The 27,839-nt window shown below is 38.8% G+C and overlaps 1 protein-coding gene across 2 annotated transcripts; it reads left to right on the top strand.

Moving 5' to 3' along the window:
• Positions 1-21: 21 nt before the first annotated feature.
• LOC123520604 lies at positions 22-26,875 on the top strand. Of its 2 annotated transcripts, none has more exons than XM_045283039.1 (6): positions 22-64; positions 706-834; positions 2,562-6,127; positions 6,309-6,421; positions 24,928-25,035; positions 26,494-26,875. In XM_045283039.1, exons 2-6 carry the CDS (start codon positions 708-710, stop codon positions 26,777-26,779), a joined length of 4,200 nt encoding a protein of 1,399 aa, XP_045138974.1. In that variant the 5' UTR covers positions 22-64; positions 706-707; the 3' UTR covers positions 26,780-26,875. The 2 variants fall into 2 exon arrangements, with proteins under 2 accessions (XP_045138974.1, XP_045138975.1); XM_045283040.1 differs by having other exon boundaries at positions 43-132.
• Positions 26,876-27,839: the final 964 nt, after the last annotated feature.

The following is a 27,839-nucleotide window of genomic DNA, read 5'->3' as shown; positions in this document are numbered from 1 at the left end:
TAAAAACATTGACCCTGCGACCATTATTTCATTTAAACTCCCTGACCGCGTCACAAGGTTTCAGGTGGGTGTTTGTTATGGAACTATTTGGTGAAATAGACCAGTAAATTGGTCAGTAGCTAGTTAGTAATGGTGAGTATACAGTCAACAAGGGAATATTGGTCGTTCTGCACATAAAAGTAGATGGTAGAGGTAACTTTGCAAGTTGAATGGTGCAACTCCTCGCCTCCTTGCGTACTTTGTTATTTCCCCGTTGTTTCCACTCAACAGAAGAAATTATTGCATCAGCAAACTATGCATACTGCATCTAGTCTGATAGAATGTGTATAGATGTTATTACATAAAAGAATGGTTGCACATTTTAAAATGTGAAATGTATCTTATACTACTAGTCCAAGAACTTTGTGAAGAGAGACATCCCAGACAAGTTGTTAAAGCCATAAAAAAAGATAAATAATTAACCTCTGCCTTTTCTTCTGAGGTTATTTGTTTACTTATTTTATTCATTATGTACGAGGGGAACCGGCCAAGGACAACACAAGCGATCAAAAGGAAAATATCACTAGATGCGATATTATTTAGCCAAGGTTACCTCCACATCACATTCCCCTGAGCAATAACTTCCATAGTCATATCATGAGGTTGTGGCTCCTTCTATTACCTTCCTGCTGTGCTGATGATACCACCTTAATGTGTCTCTTCCAGTCATGGTATCGAGGGAGTCAAGTGGAAACTCAACCCGCCTCTCAATGGATGTGGCAAACCTCCCTCTCACCCCTTTTGGCATGAAGCACAACGGATCACCACGGAAACTCACCTCTCCTGCTACTAACCGTGAGTATCGTAGAATATAGTATTGTGAGGGTCTTGATCCCTCATCAGTCTCTTCTGCATCTTCCAACCAAAACTACTAGTGTACTGCTGGAGGACTGCAGGACGGTTGGCTAGTTTTAGTTGCAGAACATAACACGCATAAGGACTTCGCTAACAATACTTATAAAAACTATGACCCAGGAATTGTTCAAGCAAATGTTTGAAGGATTGGAGAGATTGAGCTGACACAACTATTTCAGGTAGAGAATTCCAGTTGTTGATGATTGAATATCCTTAGTCTGTCCTTTACTCATAATCTTAACTGGAACCTTCACATCTCATCTCTTGCTAAAACAGCTTCTGTGAAGTTAGACGTTCTGTGGCATCTCTGCCAGTTTTCTCACCCCTCCAACTGTTAACTCTGTACAAGGGTCTTATCTGTCCTTGTATGGAGTATTTTTCGTACATTTGGGGGTGTTCCACTCCTACAGCTTTATTAGATAGGGTGGAATCAAAAGTTTTTCGTCTCATCAACTCCTTTTCTCTGACTGACTGTATTCAGCCTCTCACTGCCAAAATGTTGCATCTCTTTCTATCTTTTATCACTATTTTCATGCTAACTGCTCTACTGATCTTGCTATTTGCATGCCTCCCCTCCTCCTGCAGCCCTGTTGCACAAGGCTTTCTTCTTCCTTTCATCACTATTCTGTCCAACTCTCTAATACAAGAGTTAACTGTATTCTCAATCACTGATACCTTTTACCAGTAAACTCTGTTTACCGGTAAAACCTGTTTACCTGCTTCTATATTTCTATCTTCCTATGACTTGACTTATTTTAAGAGGGAGGTTTCAAAACATTTGTCCCTATCTTTTGGCTAATTCCTTTTAGGACTTTTAGGGAACCTGCAGTTCTAGTGGGCTTTTTTTTTTTTTTTTTTTTTTCTTTTCTTTTTCTAATACTATTTTATTGCCCACAGCAGGTCTTCCTCTTGAAAAAAAAAAATTCTTGTTTCTATTTGCATGATTTTATATCTATTGACTATTAGTCTCATATGCTTAGGTTTTGGTGGTATGTATGTCACAGTAACTTTTCTGTCTTCATTTCCTTTTATCTTAATTACAACATTTTAGTTCACTTCCTCAGCAACAATATCCTTTTTATCAGTATCATTACTTCTTCTTTTCCCTTTCCTTTTCTGTCTCTTCTTGTGCTATATCCTTCCTTTGCAAATGTCAATTTCATTTCCTCTTTTAGTTTGTTTTTTGTTAAACATACCACATCTGGTTTATTATTCGTTAGGTAGTTTTTACATTCTAAAGTTCCCATGCAGTATTTATTAAGGGAACAACTTGTTTTTGCAGTAGTTTTACTGGATCCCTCTGGAGATCTCCGGGTGTGTATTGTTAATGACTTGGGACTCCCATCTGACTTTGTATAGCAATAAAGCAGTCATTGCAATAATAAGTATGTTTTATTGTTTTAATTTCTGACGGTCTTCTGATATGTTTGCAGATCTTAAATTTATATCCAGGGCATAATATCAGAAAGACATTAAGGAGTCATGAAAATACTGTATGTACATATATTTTATCTCAAAGTTATTAGAATGTAAAACAAAGATGATACTGTCTAATGTAAGAAAGGTGTTTTCCATTTAAGGACACTGAATTATTAGAATTTTACATAACATAGTTGAAATTCTGCATTGATCTTTATTTCTTTTCTAATAATATTATCCTATTGCAGGCTTCAACAAGCTTTCTCGCAGAAAAGGCAGAGACTTTCAGTATAGAGATAAAGAAAACATTGGTGGGTTCAACAGTCAACTCAGAAAGCAGTTGCCTGTGGGTGATGCTCATCTTGTGGGTCTCCACATTGTACCAGAGGAAAAAAATAGTCCGGAATCAAGTTGCACATCAGAAAAGAAAGGATCAGTGCCTTGCCATTTTAAGGATTCTCAAATAGTTGCAAACCTCAGGCCTACGATTGATTCATCAGTTGCAGGCAAGACACAAAGTACAAGAGACACATGCAGTGAGTCCACTGGTCGAAGAGACAGTGTTTATACTGATATTGATGATGGTAGCTTTATAGAGTTTTGTCATGGCAAAGAAAAGGGACACTATGTACCTTCCTCAACTGATGATCCAAGTAGAAAGATTACTCTTTATTATACATGTGAGACTAACAATGACACCCAATACTCAACCTCAACTAAGATGAACAATGCCCGAGTAGGTTTCCGTAAGTATTTGGACAAACTCAGAATGCAGAGAAATCTGCGGAATGTGAGCAAGGACAATGAAACTGAGGAGGTGAAACCACAAGATAACATAAATATGAATAACCTACTTGATGAGACAGTCATTACCTGTAGTGCTGACATGCGTAAATTCCAGTATAAAGGACTCCCTCCACCTGCTGTTAACAGCACTGTGATGGATAACTTGCCCCATGATGAAAAGGTTCCTTTACCACATGTGTTTTCTGAAATATCAACACTTACCATTCAGTCTGAGATGGCAATAGGTCAGGAGCCCCATCATCAGTCAAATAATTCACAAGGACAATCTGACAAGCACCAAATTGTTGTACTTTCTGATTCCTCTGATGAGGAGTCACAGGTGGCTGTTGGTGGTAGTGATTATGGCTTAACAGACTTGAATAGCAAGACAAGGGGTGTTCCCAGAATTGATGGTGTAAGGGTTCCTCCACTAAACAGAAATGATGGTGATGCTTTTAGCATGCCTGTGTGTAGCAGTATTGTAGGTAAAGTTAAAGTATTTCGTTCTCCACCGTCTCCTGAATTGGTTCCTTCAGTGATTGGGAAACATCCATCAGTAATAAGTGAAGACATCAGTGTTATTAGCAGCACTCAAGAATTGCAGAAAGAAAGTAGACAAGTTATTCCTAAGAGTACAGATGTAGATGTCTTATCTAAAAAAGAGACCAAAGTCCCAATGATGAATAAAAACCAGAAAAATTTTCAGGATCATAATATTAATGTTGGCCATGTCACCCCGGGGAGACATTTGGTATCTGTAAAATCTAATGCAGATAAACGAACTCCAGAAAAAGCAATAAATCCTGTACATAAATGGGTTATGTCGAGTCCCTTTAAAGAGAGCTCTTTTGATAGTTCTTTCTTGCAGAAAAATGAAGACTCCTTCATCAGTGAGTCACCTAGTCAGCCTAAACTGGATCCTAAGAATGAGTCACTTGAATCTCATGCAAGAGAATTAAACTGTATACATTTATCAAATCCTGATAACTCCAAAGTAGGAATAAATTCACAATCCTTTGGTAAGAGTCATGACCCCTCAATTGTTGAGAAAAGTATAGATTCAGATGATAATGTCTCTGACTGTGATTTTGCAATAAGGCGAACTGCAGTGACACAAAGGGTGATTGTATCTACTACAGAGGAGTCTGAGGATGACAGAAAAAATGGGAGATATGTTACACACAGAAGAAAGAAGAAACACACAAAAATGATAACAGAATCTTTTGAAAAAGATTGGATTGGAGGATCAGACAGTGAAAATGAAGAATCTCTTTGTCTTAGACTGTCGAAGAGTAAAAATGAAACCAATTGGAACTTAGAGAAGACTACGCAAACAATTGGGAAAGCTGCCGTTTCCCCTGAAACTAAGGTAAAGAATGTCAACAAAACTGATAAGGAAGCACCTCAGTGGTTAAAAAAATCAAACCGATCATGTCATGAAGATATGGAAGACTTGCAAAATGAAGCTCTATGTTCTGAGATATTGTCACCAAGTACTAAACTGCCTACTGGTGCCGCCAAAGAACCCTTTACTACACACTCTCGCAAGACAGGGAATTCAAAGTATACTGGTGACAGTGATGGGCCCTTAGATTTAAGTTTGATAAGGAAAGAGCTAGATAACCTTTACACTGCTGAGTGGAGAAAAAATGAAGATGCCATCTTCAAGACAGTTCCAAAAGAAAGACAGCAGGATAGCAGAGTTATCAGCTATAAATCGTTTACATCAAACAAAAGAAGAAGCAAGTCATGCCCTAGATTCAATATGGAATCTGAAGAGGAAAGTAGTTTCTTGTACAAGGTGAGTGAAACATCTGGTGATGGAGATACAGATGTAAACAGCAGTGAAGAAGAAAGACATGACTGTAGTGAGAACAACAAATCAAATTCATTAAACAATGAAGATGAAAAAGCCACAAAGATGATGAGGACTCCTGATAGTCCAGAAGAGGACAGCTTTGAGGAGTACCTTAAAAAAGCCAAGGCTTTGACACAAAAGAAGAAGCAACAGGAACCACGGTACTACTATGAGAGTGAAGACCGTTATGAGTCAAGCTTCATCAATGATGAGAGCAGTGATGATTTGAGTTACAGTCTTCCATCACTGACCCAGAAGCCTACAAACAGCCGTTCAGTAAACCATAGAACTCGTAAACACAAAAGTAGTGTCTCTAAAACTAAGTTAAGAGGCAGGAAAGAAGAAAGGCATGAAAGTAGTAGTGATGAAGTAAATCCCTCAGACAGAAAAGATCGGAAGATTTCAAAGACAACGCCTGAATTTGAAGAGGACAGTTTTGAAGAGTACTTGAAAAAGGCCAAAGCACTGACACAAAAGAAGGAGCACAAGAAAGTTTTGCATTCTGATGACAGTGAAGATCACCATGACTCAAACCTTATCAGTGATGACAGCAGTGATGATAGCTACAGGCTTCCCCCACCAATCCAGAAGTCTTCCAAGATTCCCTCAGAAAACTCAGGTTTTCCTAAACATAAGAAACGGGGTATAGGCAATACAGGAAAAGACACCGGACCAAAGACTGCTACCACCTGGCGTGACTCTCCTACAATTATCCTTACATCAGATTCTGATTCTGATGAATTATACTCCTTTACTGAAACCAATAAAAAGGTGGTTCAACCTCGCCCATCTTTTGTCACACCTCGTACAAAGCCAAGAGGCAAGGTTTTGCCAAAGACTGAAGGTCATCACCGACAGTTTGTCAAGAAGTATGAAACGGGACACCTTTCTCCTAGATTACCTTTCTTAGCATCACTTTCTTCCAATGTCAACATAATACAGTGCCATCCAGAGGCATTGCCATATATCAAAGATTTTAAAAAGAAGAAAGAAGAGCTAGCTGAAAAATTGTACAAATATTATAATACTCATGTTTTTGATGATAAGCTACCATCATCCATGGATATAAAGTGGAATGCGAGGCTAAGAAAGACAGCTGGATATTGTTACTATCAAATCAATAAATCTACCGAATGTCGGAGGGGAAGCAGAATAGAACTTTCTACCAAGGCAAGTCAATTTTTCCTTGTGTAGAAAGATTTGTGCTTGAAACAAAAATAATATAACTAAAGAGTCACACTTAAGCCATAGAGCATTATTATTTCAGGACTTCAAGGATATAAGTAAAATGTGTTCAGGAACCCTAATAATGCTACATCATGAGCCAATCCTAGCCTTTCCTTATTTACAGGTAATTGACTGTGCTGAGAGGGTAAGAGACACGCTTATTCATGAAATGTGTCATGCTGCTGCCTGGATTATTTCTGGATACAAGGATGGCCATGGACCACTATGGAAGGCATGGTAAGTTCTTTGGCATTTCTGCTGATATATTGTAGCTTCTTATTTGTACACAGAGCTAAATTTAAAAAGTGAGGTTGAGAGAATAAGAAAAAAATGTGCAGAAATATCAAAATGCTTCTGGTATGTTTTTTGCTTTTTTCTTCCTCAGCATTGTAGCTAAATACACTCATAAGTATTTTACTATGCTACATATGCTTCCTACACATTACACTGAATGATCTAAGTACAAAATAATTTTCAGAGATAAAATAACAAATGCATTTTTTCTGATTTGTTAAATAATAGCCTAGCATACAGAATTCATAAAAATACAACTTCATCATTTTGAATTTTGTACAGTTGTTCATATAGACTGGTATTGTACTAGATCACAGTGATAGCTTTTTATATATCTGGCTGACAAGACAACTACATTCAAATTTACATTGCCACATGAGCATAAAGCCTAGGCCCTGTAAAACTACAACTAGGTAAACACACACACACACACACACACACACACACACACACACACACACACACACACACACACACACACACACACACCGCATAGTGTAGTGGTTAGCACACTCGACTCACAATCGAGAGGGTCCGGGTTTGAGTCCTGGGAAGCAGTGAGGCAAATGGGCAAGCCTCTTAATGTGTAGTCCCTGTTCACCTAACAGTAAATAGGTACGGGGATGTGGAGTGTGTGTTGTGGTCTCAGTCCTACCTGAAGATCGTTCAATGAGCTCTGAGCTCACTCCTTAATGGGGAAGACTGGCTGGGTGACCAGCAGACAACCATAGTGAATTACACACACACACACACCGCGTAGTGTAGTGGTTAGCATGCTCGAATCACACTCGAGAGGGTCCGGGTTCGAATCCCAGAGGCTGCGAGGCAAATGGGCAAGCCTCTTAATGTGTAGCCCCTGTTCGCCTAGCAGTAAATAGGTATGGGATGTAACTCTAGGGGTTGTGGCCTCGCTTTCCCGGTGTGTGGAGTGTGTTGTGGTCTCAGTCTTACCTGAAGATCGGTCTATGAGCTCTGAGCTCGCTCCGTAATGGGGAAGACTGGCTGGGTGACTAGCAGGCAACTGTGGTGAATTACACACACACACAATGAGTTGAGGAGGTATTTTGATAGTGTGGACTGGTCTGCAATGTACCAAGAAGTAAGCATTCAATTAAGATACGACAAATTCATGGAAATATACAATAAGGCCGTGGAGAACTTTGTGCCAAAGTATAACAGGAAGACTCTAAGGAGAAACCAGTGGTTCAATAAAAATTGCGAGAAGGCAAAAAGTGAGAAAGAAAAAGCATGGAGAAAGTACAAGAGGATTAATGAGGAAGTGGAGAGAGAAGCATATAGAACTGCAAGAAATAGATATGTTGACGTGAGGCGAAAAGCACAAAAAGATATGAGCAAAAAGTAGTGGAAAATTGTGAAAGGGATCCAAAAAATGTTTTACAAATTTATCAACAGTAAACTCCAGAAGAATGAAATAGCTGAAAAAGTGAAAGTTGGGGATGACATATATGATATTGTTGCAAAGCTGAATGATTGTTTCTGTAAAGTATTCACAAACAAAACAGAATTCAGTGGGAGCATACTACTAGAAGAGAAACAAATACAGGATATGATAGTCTTAAAGAGTGACATTGAGAAAGTTATAAATAGCATGGACGTCAAGAAGTCAATGGGTCCAGATGGAGTGTCTGGTAGAATGTTAAAAGAATGTCAAGAGCAGTTGCTGGAACCAATCTTGGATATCGTGAAAACATCAATTACAATGGGACAGGTGCCAGTGGAGTGGAAGAGGGCAGAGGTAGTACCAAAATACAAGAGTGGATGTCGAATGGAACCATTGAATTATAGACCTGTTTCACTGACTAGTATTATATGTAAGATATGTGAAGAAGTGATTAAAGACAAGTAGTGTGAATTTCTAGAAAGTGAAGGAATCTTAAGGGAGAACCAGTTTGGCTTCAGAAAAGGAAAATCATGTGTATCAAGTTTATTATGTTTTTGCTCAAGATTGGTTGATATTTTACAGGAGCGAGACGGTTGGGTCAACTGTGTGTACCTGGACTTGAAAAAACTTTTTGATAAGGATCCACACAACAGACTAATGTGGAAGATGAGAAGTATTGGGGAGATAAGGGGAACCCAGGCAGACTGGATGGGAAACTACCTGACAGGCAGGGAAATGAGAACAGTGGTGAAGGGAATGGAGAAGAGTGACCAGTGGAGTCCCTGAAGGTTCTGTACTTGGTCCCCATCATGTTTCAGATCTGTATAAATGATATGTCAGTGGGTGTGAAAAGTTACATGAGTATGTCTGCAGATGATGCAAAGATTATGAGAATAAGAAACGTGCAAGATTGTAACATGTTGCAGTAGGATCTGAACAGAATATATAATTGGAGTGTAAAATGGCATTAACTAAAGTCATGTAATGAGAATGGGCAAAAGCAAATATAGACCATATAAGGAGTACCAGCTGGGGAGAGAGATAATAACTGAAGTCAGTGAAGAGTAGGACTTAGGAGAGATTATACAGAACAACTATCACCAGAAAAGCACGTTAACAGAATACAGGCAACCCCCGCTTAACCCAAAAAGTCCGACAGGCCTTAAATACGGCTGCATAGCACACTTCCGACAGTCCTTAAATGGGGCAGCTACTTTGAGCGCTAATAAAAACCGCGCTAGCATTGGTAGCGCTGCTATATTTGGTCATGACGTAGGCCTATGGTAGTACTGTCGGCTCCCAGGAAGCACACCGCTCTAGCCAGCTAGTCTCCCGCAATTTTCTGTGAGGTGCGTGAGCGTCGTGTCGCGGTGATAATTATTTACGTTTACGTATTTACTTATTTAAGGAACTATTATTTACAACTATGGCTACTGGTGCTAAGAGGAAGCTAAAGTTTAGTGATAAAAGTGATAGACAAGGCAGGACAAGACGCAAAGTGCACAGGTTGGAGGTAGATCCCGACCCCGCTATTGTGACAACATCGTCACCCACGCCTGATAAAAACATACGTAACTATAATCAGCCAATATGAGTGAAAACACGAAAAACATGTGAAAACACATAAAAACATGAGCAGTGCCTTACATTATGTAAGAATACACATATAAGCACCTCCCCCGAGTTGCCGCTACCACAATCTTCTCCAATTATCGGTTATTATTCTGAGACAACCATAGTGAGTAGAGCAATAAAAACTTGTAGAATGATGCATTGTCATGTCATTTTTTTATGATAATTGCGGTAATGGGAGGGTGCGAATTTTGCGGCCATCGGTCTTAGCGGGTTAACGAAGGTTCACACAACGAAATTTCGCTACAACGAAGGTTTCATTTTACTACCATCTGCTCAATTAACGAACACCAAACTCGCTTTAGCGAAGTTTTATCCAGGTAATTTTTTCCAAGTTTAAAAGCACCGCCGTATCACGCAAGCCGACAGGCTTTTGAATACACCAGCGCCTCTCGTGGACAACACGCGTACCACTCACTCCCCTGTTCAAAACAATACCAGCGTCAGCACCAGCTCATCTTCCCTCACTCAACTTACCATCAAAACGCCCTGCAATGTCGCCTAGCGTTGCTAAGAAGACCAGGAAGTCTCTTACTCTCGAAGTGAAGCTGGATATTATTCACAGACACGAGAGAGGCGAGAAAACTAATAGCATCACTCACCACCAACTTTACTCCATCTACTGTCTCTACTATTTTCAAGTCAGCAGACTCTATTAAGAAGGCTGGTGAGACCGTATCTTCCTTGCAAGCTAAAAGAACCACCTGAACTCGTAACTCTACAATGGATAAAATGGAAAGCCTTGTGGAAATGTGGTAAATAAGTTTTGTATGTGATGCAATGATGCGTCGTTTGTTTACATTCCACAGGTTGCCGGTTAGTGTCTTTCCGTCCAAGATAACAATGGCATTCACTCTCCCTCCATGATAAAGATGCCCTTCCAGTTTCCAAGATAATAATGCGAGTTTCCACGATCAAGATGCAATTCCAGTTTCCACGGGAACGATGCGGGTTTCCACGATGTCGATGCGGTTCCAGTCCTCACGATGCGATTTCAAGACACAATATTGAAGTCCACTTGCCTACACAGGTACTGGGACGAACCCTTTCACCCCGTAAGGATCCACCCAACACCCTTGAGTGCGAGTAAAGTGACGCTGCCACCTTCCTGCGCTGCAATTGAAGTCCACTTGCCTACACAGGTACTGGGATGAACCCTTTCACCCCGTAAGGTCCACCCACACCCTTAGGTGCGAGGAGAGTGGCGCTTTAGGTTATAACTATGCATTGTGTTTTTATATACCATCTTGCTCTATTCCTGGGACAAAGATTACTTCTTCCTCAATTGATAGCTCGAAGTTAGTATGATATTTTCTTTCCTTCTAGGTTAGTAAGTAGACTACAAGACACCATGAACCTATGAAGCCCCGTAAATGAGATTATTTTCATAACTTAGAAATCAAAGTCTGATAATGAGATTGTCTATTGCCAACCAAACCGTTCTGCATAGACGTCTTCAGCGTCATAGAGACCTAATGATGTTAGCTCTTGGACAGTGGCCATCCTGACAGCGCGAAACCACAGGGGGTTCATAAGAAGATTTCCAGGGGTACTTAGATGGCTGATCTAATAAAATCCTTTGCAGTGCCATTGCATATTGAGTTCCATGTTCCATGTGACAATACTGGGGTACTAAGATGGTCTTATAACTCAGGGGGTTCTTAACGATAAAAAGGTTGAGAACCCCTGTTATAAAGTGTGCATTAGTGTACATTATAATGACTTAGATTAAACTGCCTAAATGTTTAACTTCATAATTTTTACTTCATCAAATCTTTCACTGTACTATGATGCACTCTTGCTTTGTTTACTCTCAATGGAAGTTCAAGTCAGGGGTTAAACTTGTTATAATTGGTTCGCTTAACGAAGGTTTTTTTTAGGAACGTAACCCCTTCGTTAAGCGGGGTTTGCCTGTACATGTATATGGAAAAACTTACAACACACTCCAAAATCTTGGATTCTCATTCAACTGCTTGGATGAGAATATGATAAAGAAAATATTAACCATCTTAATTAGACCTCAGTTGGAATATGCAAGGGTGATATGGTCACCACATATGAAGAAACATGTGAAGAAACTAGAAAGAGTGGAGCGGTTGGGAACGAGGATGATACCAGGTTTTAAGGTGCTGTACGAAGAGAGATTAAGAAGACTGGATTTACCCACATTAGAGGAAAGAAGAGAGAGGGGAGATATGATAACAATATATAAAATAGTAAATGGAATAGATATCCTAGATAGAGAAGACTTGATAAGGATGTCTTCCAAAAATCAATTGAGAGGACACCCAAAGAAAATACAAAAGGACAGTTGTATGAGAGATGTCAAGAATTATAGCTTCCCATATTGTGGCATTGACAAATGGAACAAATTGAGTAGAGAGGTGGTGTGTGCAGTGAGTGTCAGTCAAATGAAGGACAAACTTGATAAATGTGGACAAATAGACAGGACATAAAGAGCCAAGCTTGGGCCCTGTAAATCACAAATAAGTAAATACACACACACACACACACATCACCGTACCGACAAGATGTGCAAAAACAGCTTCCAGGGGAAACACTTCAGCAGGTGTTGGAGCCTGACCTAGACATATGCACAGGAGGGGTATGGGGCCTTAGGGTTCTCCTGTCTCTAAAATAAATAAGATTTGGATACCGTATAGAACGGAAAAAGGGAAAGAGGTGGAGCTAGATGACGGAGCCAAATGTATGGAACCAAAACAAACGCCATGTTTTAAAAACAAGATGTTTATCGAAACACCTATTAGGTTGAAGAGACTGTGTAATGATAAGACAGGTTTTTCTGGATTTAGAGAGGAAAGAGGTAATATGGGGAGGCTGATAAACGTGAAAAGGGAAATAAGATACATGAAGGAGGTGATGTCAAGTATGATGAAAAAACAAAACAAATTGATAAAAGAAAATAACTGAACTAAAGTGAGATTAGAGGAATGTGAGAAAGTAAAAGAAATAATTCAAGAGCTGAAGGAGGAGATGCAGGAGATAAAGAAACAAATAATGTACTAAAGGCTATGTGTTGCGACTACGAAGACTCCTTAAGGAACCTTCAGAAAAAAATACAGGATGGGGAGGATAAAGTTGAGAATGGAATGGGTGAAAGCAAATTGGAGGAATTACGAAATGCACGGAAACAGGAACAGGAAAAGTAAAATTTTCAGAGATAGTAAGGATGCAAATTCAGGAAAAAACAAATGACACTTATACAAGTAATTAAGGAGAAAGAAGATCTAGTAAGGGATACTGTGGATAAGAGGAAATGTTTCTTAATTTTTGGGATGAAGGAAAAAATTCCAAACAAGTTTGTGAGAGTGCGAGAAGAAAGAGAGAATTGGCAAAAACTATTATCAAACAGGTCCAGGACAGCACACAGGAATTGAATCAGGAAGTAGAGGAAGTGATTAGGTTGGGAAGATTTAGTGAAGGGGATAAGAGACTAATGAAAGTGAAAATGAGATTGCAGGTGGCGATGGAGGAAATTATGATAAGAAAAAGGAAAGCTGGCTGATGATACTGAATCTAAGGACATGGATATAAAGAGATATGAACTTGGAAGAGAGGGAGAAGAAAGTGCTAAGAAATTAACCTTAGGAAAAAACAAGAAAAGGACAGAGATTGAGAAAAAGAATTTCTACTGGAGGGCTATAGATATGAGACTAAAAAAGTGGTATCTATAGAAGAAGGAGGAAGAGATCATGGAAGAGGCAAGAAATTAAGAGTGACTTATACTAATATAGCTGGATTGTAATTGAGCGTATTGGAGGTTAGAGATTATATGAAAAAAAAAAAAGACTCAATGTAATGTGCATACTAGAAACAAAACTAAAAGAGGAGATCCATGTTAATTTTAAGGAAAAAGGGATATAATAGCTAGAGAAGAGACAGGAAGAGAAAAGGGTTAGGAGGAGTGCTAATAATGGTTCATGATAATATATGCGTAGAGGATGTGCAATATGGTGATGGCATGGTGGAAGTATTGGGAGTTGCAATCAAAACAGAGGAATTGAAAAAAAAGGAAAATCATAGTTACGTATGTGCCCTAAGACAAATACATGGGGAACTGAGGAATATAAGGAAATGTAAAGAGAGGTGATTAAGTGCTTAGATAATATGATAAGAAGAGAATACTATTAGTAGGAGACTTTAACTGTAAAAGAGTAAACTGGAGAGAGATGGAAGTAATGGGTAATGCTGGACAATGGAGTGAGGTGTTACAGTTGACTATGCTAAATACAATGGATCGATTGGTGGGTAAAAGAGTCAACATGATACAGGGGGAAAGAAGAACAATCATTGCTTGACCTAGTATTTACAAAGAAGCCAAAGCCGCATCCCAGCATACAATACCTTAGTCCAATGGGAGGAAGTGGTTATGTAACATTAGAATTGGAAATGCAGGAAGAGGATGGGATAAGATACAGAGAAGACTAGAAAAAAAAAAAGATTAAATTATACAAGAGCAGAGTTTGAAAAATTAAGAAAAAATTTTGCTGATATTGAATGGAGGAACATTATGAATGGAAGGAGAATTCAGGAGAAATATGAAATACTCCTACAAAAATATAACGAAGGAGTGAAGAAATATGTACCTATCTTCAGTATAGAGTAAAGAAAAGTATACACGCTTGGTACAATGCCAGATGTATAGAAGCTAAAAAGGCATAAGATAAAGCTTGGAAGAAACTCAAAAAGCAGAAAAATGAAAATAATAGACAGCAATACAGGGGATCCTCGCAATTTGACGGGGGTTAGTGCAGTCTTCCATCTGTTGAATCAGTGTTAATTTGAATCATGAAGCAATTTTTCCCATAGGATACTTAAGAATTAGGGGAGATAGGGACCAACCTCCAGCCTAGACCCCCTAAAACATCACTATAACCTTTAAAAAACACTAACCTAAATTAAATCAGTACTTTATTTATATCTGACTTTTTTTTTATTAAACACATTAGGGTGCTGTACAGTACATTTTTGGAAATAAAAACACTTGCATGATGCAACGGTCTCGTGGTACTTGTCCCAGTTAATTAATACCCAATACCCAATCCTCAAGGTTCGACCAACTGACTCGCCAATTTGACATTCATATCTTGCGCCACCCACCTGGTCAAATCCGCTGCCACCACAAATTTTTCCCCAGCCTGCCAGGCGGAAGTGTAAACCGACGCTACCCTGTGCTGCTTAGATTGGGTGAAAAGTAGCGGATTGGGCTACTTTTGAAGGGTATGCGCTACTTAGATTCATAATCTGCTACCTGCGATTTTTTGGGCTACTTAATTCATGATATGTTTGAGCTGCTTGATACTGTTAATCTAGGGACACCCATTTGCAGTGCAATGACACTGAACTATACCTGCCTCACTTTCTTATAAGCTCAAGCTTATCTTTGAAAGGCAGGAAGTTATGCTTCTTAGGATTGGGGAACACTGGCTGGGGTGAGAGTGACGCAGATTAAGCGACGCACAGGCCACAAGGCTGCCACTCTAAATTTTAATTTCTCCCTACCACTGCGCACTTCCTCTTACTTTCACCTACCACTTGTGCACATTTTCCTCTATTTTCATCTACACCAATCCCAAAATTCCTTTTTGTACATGCATATATTATTGTGTGAAAATAAACGTATTTATATTTTTTGCAGTTTTATTCTTTTACTACAAAAGAAATAAAAAAAACTTTCTGGTATCGAAAAATTAACTTTTCTTCGGTATATTATCATGTCAGACTGGACGATGTATGCAGGAATAAGTGATCGACTCTCGTCCTAATGGAGCGCCTCACCACATTGCACCATACTCCCACATGTTGCGTCAGATATATATATATATATATATATATATATATATATATATATATATATATATATATATATATATATATATATATATATATATAATCCATATTTCATAAACTGTAATGGGTTTCCAGACAAATATTTTGTGAAAAAAAACTCCCTACATATTGTCAATAAACTAGCTTCCCTTGCAAATTGCTATTTTCCCCGTAGGCATCCCCTACCCCCTACATTAGGCTGAAATCACCTACTGTAGAGGATTTCCCCTATGAGTGGCAGCCTTGGCACAGGGTTGCGTCGGTTTACACTTCCACCTGGCGGGTTGGTGTCGGATTTGACCCAGGCGGGTGGCGCGCGAGATATGAATGTCGAATTGACGAGTCAGTTGGTCGAACCTTGAGGATTGGGTATTAATTAACTGAGTTTGAATTGGCGACAATTCGAACTACGAACGGTCGAATGACGAGGATCCCCTGTATAAGGATGCGAGAAATGAATGTACAGTGGCCCCTCTACATACAAGATTAATTCATTCCTGGATCGAGCTTGTATCTAGAATTTCTCTTATCTTGAACGAATTTTCCCCATAAGAAATACAGGGGATCCTCATGATTCGACCATTCGCAGATTAAATTATCGCCAATTCGAACTCAGTTAATTAATACCCAATCCTCAAGGTTCGACCAACTGACTCGCCAATTTGACATTCATATCTCGCGCACCATCCACCTGGTCAAATCCGCCGCCACCACAAATTCGTCCCCACCCTGCCTGGCGGAAGTGTAAACCGACGCTACCCTGTGCCGCATAGAATGGGCGAAAAGTAGCGGATTGGGCTACTTTTGAAGGGTATGCGCTACTTAAATTCATAATCTACTACCTGCAATATTTTTGGGCTACTTAATTCATGATATGTTTGAGCTGCTTGATGACATTATTGGGTCTACATTTGCAATTTTTCTAAATGTTAACAATAATAATGATGATATTAACAACATTAAGAAAAGCAAGTATAATAATAATAATAGTAATAATATTAACTGTGACATTGAGAACGGTGTAGTTATGGTGCTTTTTCTTTTTTTGTGGTGAGCAGGCAACTGATGACATCACACTTCTCTCGCCTCACTGTACGTCAAGAAAATGACTTACTAGATAATGCAAATCTTTAAAAAAAAAGTGATGCAGAGGAAGTGAAAGGAAAAATCTTTAAAGCAATAAGAATAGTTAAGTTTTGTTAAAAAGAAGAAAAATATTTTGGTTGAATTAGGTAAGAATGGAAATGATTTATAAAAAAAAAATGCCAGAGAAAACTTATGGAGAAAATGGTACATCGTGAAAGAGGATTCCACTCTCCTCCCCGTAACCCCATAGGAAAAAATGTGAGTGGATAGTGGTAAGTACAAAATGTGTATAGTAGTTAAAGTGACATGTAGTAGTTTTTTGTATTAGGCTACATCGTGGTGAAATCTACTTTTCAAGCGTGCTTCTGCTACTTTTCATGAGGAAAATCTGGCAACACTGCCTGTGTATTGCTTCCTCTGCTCTCCCTTGCCCCAGGCGTTGTCCATGCAGGCCATGCTCCGCCGTTCCACGCCGCTTAGACCATTCTGCGCAAAGCCACCTCCAGCCCCAGCTCTAAGAAACACAACTTCCTGCCTTTCAAAGATAAGTTTGAGCTTATAAGAAAGTGTGAGGCAAGTATAGCTCACAGTGTAGTTGCAGCACAAATGGGTGTCCCTAGATCAACAGTATCATCAATTTGGAAGAACAGGGACAAGTACCACAAGACCGCTGCAAGTATTTTTATTTCCAAAAATGTACTGTACAGCACCCTAATGTGTTTAATAAAAAAAAGTTAGATATAAATGAAGCCTTTAATAGTGCTGATTTAGTCTAAGTTAGTGTTTTTTAGAGGTTATAGTGATGTTTTTTGGTGGGTCTAGGTTGGAGGTTGGTCCCTATCTCCCCTAATTCTTAAGTATCTTATGGGAAAAATTGCTTCACGATTCGAATAAACGCTGATTTGACCGATGAAAATCAGCCCTCTCCCCATCAAATTGTGAGGATCCCCTGTAACTGAAAACCAATTAATCCGTTCCCGGCCTCCCAAGATCATCTAAGTTAATCGTAAATAACTATAAAACGCATCTTCCGATTACTAAAACACATTCAAATAGTAATTGAACATAAAAATACAGTAATAAGATAAATAAGATGATATTAACAAAATAAAATGCAAGTTTATTATGAGCACTTACCATGGAGGAAGTCAGCGGCGTCTAACTGAGGGGTATGCTTGGTGGTGGAGGAGTGAGGGAGCGCGAGAGACTGTTGACGAGACGTTATCACTTACACTTAAAAATTTAAAGTTAACTTTAAATGAACGATGATGACTGATTTTACTGCTTTACGAGATCACGCATATGAACACCAGACTCATGTTTGTCTATTATCTCCTGCTTCATTTCGATTGACATTCTCTCTCTCTCTCTCTCTCTCTCTCTCTCTCTCTCTCTCTCTCTCTCTCTCTCTCTCTCTCTCTCTCTCTCTCTCTCTCTCTCTCTCTCTCTCTCTCTCTCTCTCTCTCTCTCTCTCTCTCTCTCTCTCTCTCTCTCTCTCTCTCTCTCTCTCTCTCTCTCTCTCTCTCTCTCTCTCTCTCTCTCTCTCTCTCTCTCTCTCTCTCTCTCTCTCTCTCTCTCTCTCTCTCTCTCTCTCTCTCTCTCTCTCTCTCTCTCTCTCTCTCTCTCTCTCTCTCTCTCTCTCTCTCTCTCTCTCTCTCTCTCTCTCTCTCTCTCTCTCTCTCTCTCTCTCTCTCTCTCTCTCTCTCTCTCTCTCTCTCTCTCTCTCTCTCTCTCTCTCTCTCTCTCTCTCTCTCTCTCTCTCTCTCTCTCTCTCTCTCTCTCTCTCTCTCTCTCTCTCTCTCTCTCTCTCTCTCTCTCTCTCTCTCTCTCTCTCTCTCTCTCTCTCTCTCTCTCTCTCTCTCTCTCTCTCTCTCTCTCTCTCTCTCTCTCTCTCTCTCTCTCTTTTTTTTTTTTTTTTTTTTATTTAAACAAAACTTAATACAAAGGAACATGTACCCAAAGGCGCACTGTCGTGTGCTACCTATTCTAAGGGTACTACAATCTATTTCTCTACAATATTTACAAGACTTAAAAATAGATAATATACAAGATGGTCAGCATGTAAATGGAGCACTATTCGTTTCACTTCACTAGCACTATTCACGCACTGCACTACACTGAGTGTCACGTCACAAAGAGTGTCAGAGGAGTTGGCAGTGTCTGTCTCCACTTATGTGCCATCAGTTTGACACTGTGTGTGTTCATCTCCTGGACGTGAGGCACCGCGGCCGTGAACAAGTTCCACATCCTGGAGACGCGTCCTGCGAAGGTGCGTTGATGCTGACACCCGTGGGATCGCGGCACCTCTACGGCGTCACCACCATTGAGCACCGTTCTCGTGCTCCGTGCGGTGACTCTTAGAGGATGACGCAGCCCTGCCAGATGTGGCACTCTTTGCACCTGTGCCTTATGGAACACTACGATCGCCGCCACGTCTCTGCGGTGTTCCAGTGAATCAAGGGGACGCTCAGGCTCTGGGTGAGGTGGTAGTGCAGCATCTACTAGCCGTATGGCGCGGCGTTGGATGCTGTCCAGTCTCCTTCTGTGTGTGGCGGCACAGGACATCCAGGAGAGAGCTGCGTATTCAAGGTGGGGCCGCACCTGTGCCTTGTACAGCAGCAGTCTCCCCTTCCTGTCGAGGAAACTGGCGATCCTTCTGAGAGCGGAGATCCTGTGAGAGGCTTTCTTGGCAATGGTTTTGACATGCCTGTCAAACCTCAGCCCTCGATCCACCTCCACTCCAAGTATCTTGACGTCATCTTGGAGTGGGAGCAGCAGCGCCAAAGACAACTTTCCTGCCATTGCTGCCATGGCGGCTGGGGACCGAGAGACAACCATTGCTTGTGTCTTCTCCGGCGCGAATGTCACTTGCCAGCGAGCACCCCACTCCTTTATCACTCGTAGCTGCTGATTGATGGCCTCAGCAGCCCGCCCACTGTCCTGGCGTGGATAGGTATAGGAGAGGGTGCAGTCATCAGCATAGGCCATGACTCCTGGCAGTAGCTGGAGAAGATCATCCACGTAGATATTCCACAGGAGTGGGCCAAGAATTGAACCCTGTGGCACTGATGCCTCCACAGGCAGGGACTCAGATGTTTGCCCGTTGACAACCACCTTGAGGCTTCTGTCCTGCAGGTAATTTCCCAAGAGTCGTAGCAAGCCACCCTGGATGCCTTTAGCACGAAGCTTTTCTAGTAATCCGTTGTGCCATACTTTATCAAAAGCTCCTGCTATGTCCAAAGCAACCACTATAGTGTCCTTGCCGTCGTCGAGGGCGTCCTGCCAATGCCTGGTGAGAAGCATCATTAGGTCGGAGGTTGACCTTCCAGGTCTGAACCCAAACTGTTGGTCTGAGAGGAGGGCATTGTCCTTGAGATGGCTACACACCACCTCTGCCACGACCCTCTCAAACACTTTACCCACCACTGACAACAGGGATATGGGTCTGTAGTTTTTTGGGTCCGTCCTGGAGCTTTTTTTGTGTACGGGAACTACTCGAGCCTCCTTCCACACTGAAGGCCAGACGTTTTCCCGTACACAAGTTGTGAAGACTTGGGTGAGAGGGGCAGCCAGTTCCTGGGAGCATCGCTTCAGCAGGTGCTCTCTCTCTCTCTCTCTCTCTCTCTCTCTCTCTCTCTCTCTCTCTCTCTCTCTCTCTCTCTCTCTCTCTCTCTCTCTCTCTCTCTCTCTCTCTCTCTCTCTCTCTCTCTCTCTCTCTCTCTCTCTCTCTCTCTCTCTCTCTCTCTCTCTCTCTCTCTCTCTCTCTCTCTCTCTCTCTCTCTCTCTCTCTCTCTCTCTCTCTCTCTCTCTCTCTCTCTCTCTCTCTCTCTCTCTCTCTCTCTCTCTCTCTCTCTCTCTCTCTCTCTCTCTCTCTCTCTCTCTCTCTCTCTCTCTCTCTCTCTCTCTCTCTCTCTCTCTCTCTCTTCTCTCTCTCTCTCTCTCTCTCTCTCTCTCTCTCTCTCTCTCTCTCTCTCTCTCTCTCTCTCTCTCTCTCTCTCTCTCTCTCTCTCTCTCTCTCTCTCTCTCTCTCTCTCTCTCTCAGGACACCTTTCCATTTCCTTTTTTAGAACTCAGGGTTAGGGTTACAAAAAAAAAGCCACAAAAAGGAGATAAATGTGATAAAAACAACATAACACAAGAGCGCTGGATCAGGTCTGTATGGTGGGAAACACACATGCTGGCTGATGCTGGGTGGTCTCAACCTCTCAGCTACCTAGTGGGAGCATCTGGAAATTCTCTTAACTTGGATTTTCTCTCACATGTCGGTCAAGATTTTTGCTCGAAATTTTGTCTCGAATTTCTCGTAAATAGAGTAGTTTGTATGTAGAAGGGCCACTGTATTAGAGTAAGGAGAGAGGAAGAAAAAAAAATTTGATAAAGATGTGGTGCGAAAAAGAGAAGATGAACCCAAGCTTTTCTACAAATTTATAAATGGTAAGATGAAGAATAAGAAAACAGAAAAAAATAATTAAAGGAGGGAAGACATACTAATCAGCAAAGGAAATGAGTGAAATAATGAATGAGAGTTTCAAAACTATGTTCACTGAAGAGGAATTTGCAGATCCAAAGAGGACAAAGTGTTGCTGAGGATTGCAGAAAATCATAGTGCACAAAGAAAATATTGGGAGATTACTAGATAATTTGGATTTCAGAAAAGCAGTGGTGCCGGATGGTGTATCAGGCTGGGCGCAAAAAAAAATGTAAAGAGCAGCTGTTAGATCCAGTTTGGGAAATTATTACAAGTTCATTAAATGAAGGGAGAGTACCACTAGAATGGAAGAGAGCCAACATAATTCCAATATTCAAAGAAGGAAAGTTAACCGAATCATTAAATTACAGACTGGTGTCACTTACAAGTGTGGTGGGTAAGTTATGTGAAGTAGTTATCAAAGAAAAATGGGTTAAATATCTGGAAGAACAAGATGTATCCAACAGAAAATTTTGTTTCAGGACAGGAAGGTCATGTGTGTCGAACTTGTTGATTTTCTACTCAAGAGTAACAAAGGGACTGGAAAGCAGAGATGGATGGGTGGACACAGTATACCTGGACATAAAAAAGGCTTTTGATAAAGTCCCTTACGACAGACTACTTTGGAAGTTAGGAACTTTGTTAGATTGGATATGGGATTATTTGAATGACAGAGAGATGAGAACTGTGATCAGAGATACATACTCATCTTGGGGTAAAGTAACAGCAAGTGGAGTGCCATAAGGGTCAGTGTTAGGCCCCATTATGTTCCAGGTATATGTAAACGACACTCAAAATGGAGTAACCAGTTATATTAATTTGTTTGCTGATGATGCAAAATTGCTAAGAGTAATGAAAACCCGAGAGGACTTTTTGCTGCTGCAGGAAGATATAAACAATATATGAGTGGAGTAAGAAGTGGAAATTAGAGTTCAATGCCAAGAAATGTCACGTAATGGAACTAGGAAAGAGTAAGAGAAGATCAGTATGGAACTATCTGATGGGAAAGGAGCAAATAATGAAGACTAAAGAGGAAAAAGATGATTATACAGGAAAATCTGAACTCCGAAAAACACATAAGTAAGATATTTGGATTAGCATATAAAATGTTGACTAATATTAATGGCATTTCAATTCATGGATAAAGATATGATAAAAAAAATTATCACTAGCATGATATGTCCTAAGTTGGAATATGCAGCAGTGGTGTGGTCACTGAGCTCTAAAAAAGATATAAGAAGATTAGAATGGATCCAGAAGATAGCTACAAAGATGGTGCCAGAACTAAAGAACCTAACATATGAAGAAATGCTGAAGGAAATGGGACTGCCAACCTTACAAGATAGAAGAGAATGAGGAGACCTAATAACAATGTATAAAATAGTAAATGCCATTGAAAAATTAGACAAGGAAGACCTGGTGCTGGTGACAGAAGAAGCTAGAAGGACAAGAGGACATGTAAAGAAGATTAGAATGAGGCAGTTTGTGAAGGATATTAGAAAATATAGTTTTCCACATAGAACAGTGGAAAAGTGCAAGGCATTGAGTGATGAAGTTATTACAGCACATAATGTGCATAACTTTAAAGAAAAATTGGTAAATGGAGACATGGAGGCAGGACACTATGAGCCTCACTCAAATCCTGTACAATACAACTAGGTAAATATACACACACAGAGTTGCAGGGTAAACCACAAAATCCTTCCTATCTATCTAAATTTTGCAGGAAAACTGCAGTTTGATTGTTGGTGTTTGTATACATTTTGTTATATATTTATTTTTTTATTTATTTATTTGTTTTACTTTGAGTGATGTATTCTGTTAATACAAAGGGAATATTGATGAAATTCACTGCAAAATTATTGCACATTAATTATGAAATTTTGGTACTCAATGACTTACTTAATTTTGCTATAAAGTGGGAAAAAATATTTAGTCTGGCATAAAGCATTTGGAGCTTGCAGAAGAGTGAAGTGTTGTGATAGCAAGAAATTTATATAAAATTAGGTGAGCTTATAATTTTTGAACAACATACAACAAAAAGCTGCAATCTACCATTTTGTACTGATTTTGTCTGTCATTTTGCTAATGTGTGAACTATTTAACCTTAAGGCCGTGTCCCACACAGTACGATGTGGGACGACTGTGCCACAAATCAGCATGACTTACAGAAAAAAATATCATGTAACATTGTATAAAAAATTTTGGAATCATGAAACATCAAATGACAGTCTAGGGCATACTGTGTTAGTTGTGCTTTTTTCCTGATTCATCCTGAAAAAATAGTGCACCCCTTATTTTTTGTGATTTGTCAAAACGAAAAAAGAAGAAAAAAAAAAAACGTTACAAACCTTTTGTATCACTATCGGTGTATGTTCCTGTGATTGTCGTATGGCATTCATTGTATTTGTTGCATGTTCGTCATATTCTTCGTCTCCCAAAAACTACGACAATCTAGATGATAGCATGATAACTGACCGAAAGCTGGACGATGATGGACTGATAACATGATGAACCTATCACAACAATGACACAATATACTGTGGTCAATCACACTTGCAAATCGAGTCTTGGTAATAACACGATAATAAGTCGATAAAGGTATAGCAGCACTACAACAAGTGACTGGTTTATCGTTTAATGTCATCATGATTCTGATGATAATAGGTAGAGAGTGACAAGAATACCACGAGTAGACCACATGGTTCTTCTATGATTTATCACCTTTATCACTCATCACAACAATCATGAATGGAAAATGATAATGCTAGGAATCACACAAAATAAGAGACTAACCATTGCTTGACAACTATGAGTGTGGCACAATAACCTCAACCAGTCCCCTGTGGCCATGAAGTGTAGTGTAATGACCAAGCATAGTCCTGGTTGTAATACCTTCCTCCAGTTTGTGCCCTGTCTATTTATTCAAGATGTAATTTGCTGCAATATTTCAATGAACATAGCATGGTCGACCAGCAGGTAATATCAGGGTCATGTTCTTGGAAATGTGGTTGAAGTTGGTAGTTGTGTTCCCTCTGCGCAATCCACAGCCTAACAAACCACTTCCAGACCTTCCTCCCCCTCTTCTTTTGTTGTTGATCAATGTCAAATAAGGTTGAATCTTGAGGTTGTCGATCAGCAGATTACTCATTTCAATTTCATATTATGTAGTACTCATCGGTGTCCTGCTGGGAAAGCATGGGAAGGGCCGTGTTGCATGGAATGCAATGCTGTGATGTCGTTGGATGCTGTTGTAGAACTGTGAGTCTGTGACAGCCAGGTGTGGACCCACAACTTGTATACAGACATGAATTCCAGAAGAAAATGATTATATTATGCTCATGTTTGTCAGGCAGCATTCATGTAATTCAATCAGTTGTCATCCTATGGTTAAAAAATAAGAAAAAAAGAAATTATATCTCAGTGACTGGTATGTAGGCTACTAGCAAATATTAAGTTTTTAAAATGCAAAATATTGGGATCTAATAACAATTTAAATGCCTGTGAGTGTCTTCAAATGTCCGTTGAAATCCTTCACTTCATATTCAAACCTAAAATCTGCTCATTTATCTTTTATCTTATATTTTTTATTTATTTATTTTTAATTATTATTATTATTTTTTTTTTATTTATTATTTTTTATTTATTTATTTATTTTTTTTTCCCAATGTCTGCCAAAACTGGGTGCGTCTTATGAGCCCATGTGTCTTATGAGCCATCAAATATGGTATATTGTTAGATGGTCATCCTATGCTCATTGTAATCTAAATAATATTGTGTGTCCATCTCACAGCAGTTGTGTGACTGTCTGGTGGCTGTTGTGAACTGTGGGATTTGTTGGTTATCGTGCAAAAAATTGGAAGTCATGCTCAGTTGTGAAGCATTTGCCTCTCATTGTGCTGTGTGGGATGTGTGCTTTACAGGGTGGCTTTTTTAGCTGGATGCTTTGTTGAGAAAGTATCAGGTGACTATAATAAATCATGTACACTACTGGCATTTCTTATCTCTTAGGGCTGGGAAGGCAAGGGCTGCTTTCCCTGAGTTACCAGCTATCAACAGATGCCACAACTACCAGATCCAGTGTAAATACACATACAGGTGTACCCGCTGCCAATACAGGTGATTTACTTAAAGAAGAACCCTTATTTACAGTTATAAAGTGTTTTAGAGTTCTTAGGAATGCAGTATAGATAATAAAGGTTTAAATAAATAAAATGGATTCTTAAAAAAAAATTTTCAACTGATGCATAATTTTTATATCAATATTCTTCTTCTCCAAATACTCATTCATTTGTTTGTGTACTTAGGACATTTTTTTTATTTAAAAAATTGAAAAAAAAATTGCACTAAAAATTTGAGGAAAAATTCTTCATTTCAAATATCTTTTGCTGATTATTAGGATATGTTTTTTTTTACTTAAAACAGAACTCATATAATGTGTTTTAGAGATCTTAGGAAAGCAACATAGATAATAAGTTTTTCACTTTAAAACACTCAGTTTTTCAACTGATACATATTTAATTTATCAGTATTTGTTTTTTTCTCAAAATACTTATTCAATTGTCCATAAACATAGAGGAAAATCTTTTATTACGAAGTTAAAAAATTTTTGTACAGATCTGGACCTGCTTTAAAAGATTAGAATGAAAAAAATTTCATTTCAACTATTATCTGATTATTAGAAAATGTTCTTTACTTAAAGAAAAATTCCTATAAACAGTTATAAAGTGTTTTACAGATATTAGGAATGCATCATAGGTATTGAAAGTTTTTCACTTTTAAATAAAATTAAGATACTTTAAAAACTAACCAACTGAAATTTAATTTTTATATCAATAATCTTCTCAAAGTACTCATTGAATTGTTTGTAAACTTAGAGGAAAATCATTTATTGCAAAATTTAAAACTTTTTTACAATAGAAATATTTGTTCTGATCATTAAAATGTATTCTTTATTTAAAGAAAAACGTCTATTTAGTTACAATTCTTAGTAATGCAGTATATATAATAAAAGTTTTTCACTTTAAAATGGAATGAAGATATTTTTAAAAAAGCTCTTTTCAACTGAAACATGACTTTTATATCAATAGTTATGGAATTTTTTTATAGAGAAAAAGTTTTTATCACAAAAAAAGTTTCAATATTTTGTACAGTACATAATTTTGTAACACTGACTAGGTATTCCAGAGTAAAGTTTCTCATGGGTCCCTTTTTTAAAAGCCTAGATTTTTAATGTTTATTATATGAATAGCTGGCTGGGACAAGGGGCCAAGTGCCCAGCCCTGTAAAATGGAATTAAAAATGCTTTCTAGTCTATAATTTTTCCTACATAAAAGTAAAATTTATGTGATTGTATCTCTTTTGTGCATGCAGCTAAAGTTCATTTATTATAGCAGTGTATATAATGTTATTTCTACAATGTTGGGGAGATTATAGAATAGAATTTATTTTTAACTCCATTTCATAGTGGTTGGCACTTCGTCCCTTGTCACGGCCAGATACTCATTTGAAGTATGCAATGTATGTTTATACCAGATACACTTTTAATATCAATAATACTGTCCTTTTTTCCTCCAGCATTGGACGTCATTCAAAAAGCCTTGATACAAACAAAAAAGTTTGTGGATACTGTTTAGGAAAATTTGAACTTTTAGTGAACTCCAAGACACAGAAAGACCAGAGTAAAGCCACTCCTGGGACACCAGCCTGCAATCCTAGAACACCTAAAACACCTGGGCCATTTGCCTTGTTTGTTAAGGAGAATTATGGATCTATCAAGAAGTCAACTCCTAATGTCAAGCATGGAGATGTCATGAAAATTCTTAGTGCAAAGTTTGAGAAGATGAAAACTGGTGGTAGTTAAGTGCTTTCATCATATGACTTAGACTTGTTTGTACTTTAAGCTGGTATTGTGTACAAATTTTTCTTACTTTATGGGATAAAATATTCAATAAAAGAACCCCATTTATTTATTCTTACCTGATTTGAGAATCCCTGGTCTGTGATCTGGTAGTATTATGTTACCATATAACTTGTTTTGAAAATATGGATGATTTTATTAGGAGTGACAATCCAGTTGATGAAGCTCAGCAATGCTATGTAGCTCATAATGTAAACCCAACTGTGGTTTATAGTGGACAGAAAATATTTTCAGCATAAATGGACAAATAGAAATATGTTATTTATTTATTTATATATATATATATATATATATATATATATATATATATATATATATATATATATATATATATATATATATTTTTTTTTTTTTTTTATGCAAGAGGTAGACCTGCTAAGGAAAAAAAAAAAAAAAAAAAAGAAACTCCAGGTTCCATAAAAGATTTAAAAGGAAATAGCCAAAAGATAGGGACAAATGTCTTGAAACCTCCTTAAAAGAAGTCAAGATTGAAATACAGAAGCAGGCAGAGAGTTCTAGAGTTTACCACTGAAAGGTATGAATGATTGAGAATACTGGTTAACTCTTGTATTAGAGGGTTAGACAGAATAGGGATGAGAAGAAGAAAGCCTTGTGCAGCAAGGCTGCATGGGGAGGGGAGGCATGCAGTTAGTAAGATCAGTAAAGCAGTTAGCATAAAAACAGCGATAAAAGATAGCAAAAGATATAACATTGAGTGAGAAAGAGGCTGAAGACAGTCAGCCAGAGGAGGGGAGTTGAGACAAAAAGCTTTTGATTCCACCCTATCTAATAAAACTGAATGGAACCCCCCCCAAACATGCAAAGAGTATTCCATACAAAGACGGATAAGGCCCTTGTACAGAATTAGCAGTTGGAAGGGCAAGAAAAACCAGCAGAGATGCTGCAGAATGCCTATGCCTAACTTCATAGAAGCTGTTTTAGGAAGAGATGAGATGTGAAGTTTCCAGTTAAGATTATGAATGAAGGACAGACCGAGGATATT

The sequence above is a fragment of the Portunus trituberculatus genome, chromosome 47 (assembly GCF_017591435.1).
Source record: "Portunus trituberculatus isolate SZX2019 chromosome 47, ASM1759143v1, whole genome shotgun sequence".
NCBI classification, from domain to species: domain Eukaryota; kingdom Metazoa; phylum Arthropoda; class Malacostraca; order Decapoda; family Portunidae; genus Portunus; species Portunus trituberculatus.
This window is presented reverse-complemented; position numbering and strand designations above follow the sequence as displayed.